The 2,947-nt window shown below is 36.9% G+C and overlaps 1 protein-coding gene across 1 annotated transcript; it reads left to right on the plus strand.

Moving 5' to 3' along the window:
* Positions 1-3: 3 nt before the first annotated feature.
* On the plus strand, positions 4-2,280 carry LOC103461266 (carboxypeptidase A1-like; the record flags this gene model as incomplete). The annotated part of the gene is made up of 3 exons (XM_008403583.1): positions 4-129; positions 1,671-1,755; positions 1,970-2,280. Coding segments are annotated over 3 exons (399 nt in total), but the record flags the coding sequence as incomplete, so codon positions are not given.
* Positions 2,281-2,947: the final 667 nt, after the last annotated feature.

Genomic DNA, 2,947 nt, shown 5'->3' on the forward strand with positions numbered 1-2,947 from the left:
AAGTCCATCGTGGACTTTGTGAGGTCACATGGCAACATCAAGGCCTTCATCTCCATCCATTCGTACTCTCAGATGCTCTTGTACCCCTACGGCTACACCACAACTCCAGTGAAGGACCAGGCTGAACTGGTACAAAAAGATCCTCTGTGGCAGTTTTATTATTTTCCACACTGTAGCATGGTACATTACCATACTGTGTTGTGTGGACTTTGAAACTTGACCCAAATGAAAACTCTCCATGGAACTAAACATTTAGCATACTTGGAAAGATGCTAAAAATTCATCTTGTATTGGAGCAACATAATCTGACAATATCCTAAACTTTAATGAAATTTAAATCTCTTTAATCAATCAATCAAGTTTATTTGTGTAGCACATTTAAGGCAGTACAAAGTGCTTTACAGGATACGAACACAAAAATAAAAAGTCATAAACACAACATATAGTCTCCAATTGAGAAACTAGTAATAAACATTTTATATTGTTGAGTGCCATCATCAAAACTCATCAAATATGTTTAATTCATTTAGTAGGTAAAAATTCCACATGATAGACACCCAGCAATTGCTATATAATACATCCAGGATGTTTTATCTTTCCTTTGCCTATTTAGACTGATCAGATTGTCTAGAAACATTTAATAACCAATCCACAACTTCCTGTTCCCCAGAAGTACAAATATGACACAAAATCACAGCCATTTTTTAGTATCCATTCTTAAAAGCAAACATGTGTTGATCTTCACAACTCTGGAAATGGGAACGACAGAGTTGTGATTTTCATCAATGAAGCAAATCTGATTCTGACAAAACTGACTCTTTACTATAAATGGTGGGAACCAAGTGGCAGCTACACAGATTCACACATAGCAGCTTTACTTAGTGAGAAGGAGAACAGGCAAAAGGGAAAGAGTGCAGTAACTTGGTAAAGCAAAAGGTAACATTGTCCGGGACAACAAATAATTTGCCTCTCTACTTAAAATGCTGCAAATCCAACTTTATTATTTCTTCCTGTTGTTATTTCCCAGAAAAACAAGCTACTGCCCAGCCTGGCTCTTTTAAAAAGGAAGTAAAATAAATTGATCAGTTCAGATTGAGCTTTTTTGCAACAAAGACCAGGTGTGTCTGGTGGGAAATAAAGATACATTTCTGAATTCGACATCCACCAGTTGAGCATGGTAGAGGAACTGTAAGGCTGTGGGTCTGCCTTGCTTTCAACCCCGCTGGAAACTTTGGCATTGCATTGTGAACTTTAATATAATATTTTGGAAAACTTTTTATGTTTTTAAATCTATCAATAAGCATCATGACTTCTTGCATGATAATAATCCAGAATATATGGTTCAATCAACATAGAGGTAGTGCAAAAAGGAATCACAACAAATCCCTCTTTATGTACATTCAAACCTTATAAAAGAGCTGTTTAGTTAAGAAACTGAGACTGCACAAAATATTAACGGCACGACTGTAAATGTGTCTCTCAACAGTAGATTTGTAAAAATAAAAAATAAAGTAAATAAATAAAACTTTAAGACTTTTTACCATGGTATCCTAATCATATTGCTTAAGTGTGCATGGTCCAGTCTACAGAATATGTTTCAACAGTTTGACAAAAAGATTGATGATGATCTGTGAAAAGTGAACAAAACCATAAATAATGTGTCTTTGCAGCACTCTCTGGCAGAGAAAGCAATCACCGACCTGGCCTCCCTGTACGGCACTCGCTACAGATACGGCAGCATCATCAACGTCATCTGTAAGTTTTAGCATCATAGCCAACAGATACTTCTACCAGAGTCAATTATAGTTTTTTTTTATGTAAACATGTAAATGTTTAAAACATGCATATTGTAAAAGCTGAGCAAATTAAAGAAAATACACCACATCAAAGTCCATGTTCATGGATTTAAGAAGCTGCTCCTTTAAGTTCAATGGCTCTACTTGACTTAACATCTTTATTTTAATCCCAGACCAAGCCAGTGGTACTACAGTTGATTGGACGTATGAACAGGGCATCAAGTACTCCTACACCTTTGAGCTGAGGGACACCGGTTCCTACGGCTTCCTGCTGCCTGCCAAGCAGATCATCCCCACGGCTGAGGAGACCTGGCTGGCTCTGATGGCCCTCATGGATCACACCTACAAGAATCCATATTAATGTGCCAGTTTGTTCAGGACAGGACGGAATTCCAGCTGCTGTCTCTTTTTCAGTGTAATCTTTGAGGTGAAAACAAAATCTCAACACTATATATAAATAAAAAAGTGTGACGATATAAACCAATGCTGTGCTTGTTTCTGATGCACTTCAAAGAGCTTTTGAAGGTTTTTCAGTTTCATACCAAATTCATACAGTTTGTTTTCACAAAACATGATCATTAATAGACAATGGCATGTCCTTGTTTTATTATCATGTTTCCAGGATCTTTAGGACAAATTGTGACAATATGTAGTTAAGAAATTTCTTTACAAATACAGGTTTTGAAACAGATGACCTTAAACAGAAAGACGTTTTTGAAACAGCATGGCACAGGGTGATTTATGAACACCGAAAATTTTAAGTCATTGAAATGAAGCAAAGGAAAACACCTTCTAAAATTTTAAGAGAACAATAATATAGTCTTGTGGGTTAAACTGGGACACCTCCACATTTACTCTTACTTAAAATAGCTGAAAATAAAGGTAGACAGATTGAGTAGGTATTAGAACCACATGACTCAGCATTCTGGAAGAGATTTGAGCTGACATTTAGCTTGGTGCGCTTCTCACTGTTTCAGGGAAAACATGGTCAAATCAGAACAAGCTTTCTCTGGCCATTAGAAAGATAACTGCAGCAGTTTTTGAGTTCAGTTCATGACATTAGCCATGCCACAGTAGATTTATAGTCTATAACCAGAGGCCCTTCAAAACAAGTGCCAACATTCCCAGATCAGCCCATCAAAGCAAGTTCA

The sequence above is a fragment of the Poecilia reticulata genome, unplaced genomic scaffold (genome assembly GCF_000633615.1).
Source record: "Poecilia reticulata strain Guanapo unplaced genomic scaffold, Guppy_female_1.0+MT scaffold_891, whole genome shotgun sequence".
NCBI lineage: Eukaryota > Metazoa > Chordata > Actinopteri > Cyprinodontiformes > Poeciliidae > Poecilia > Poecilia reticulata.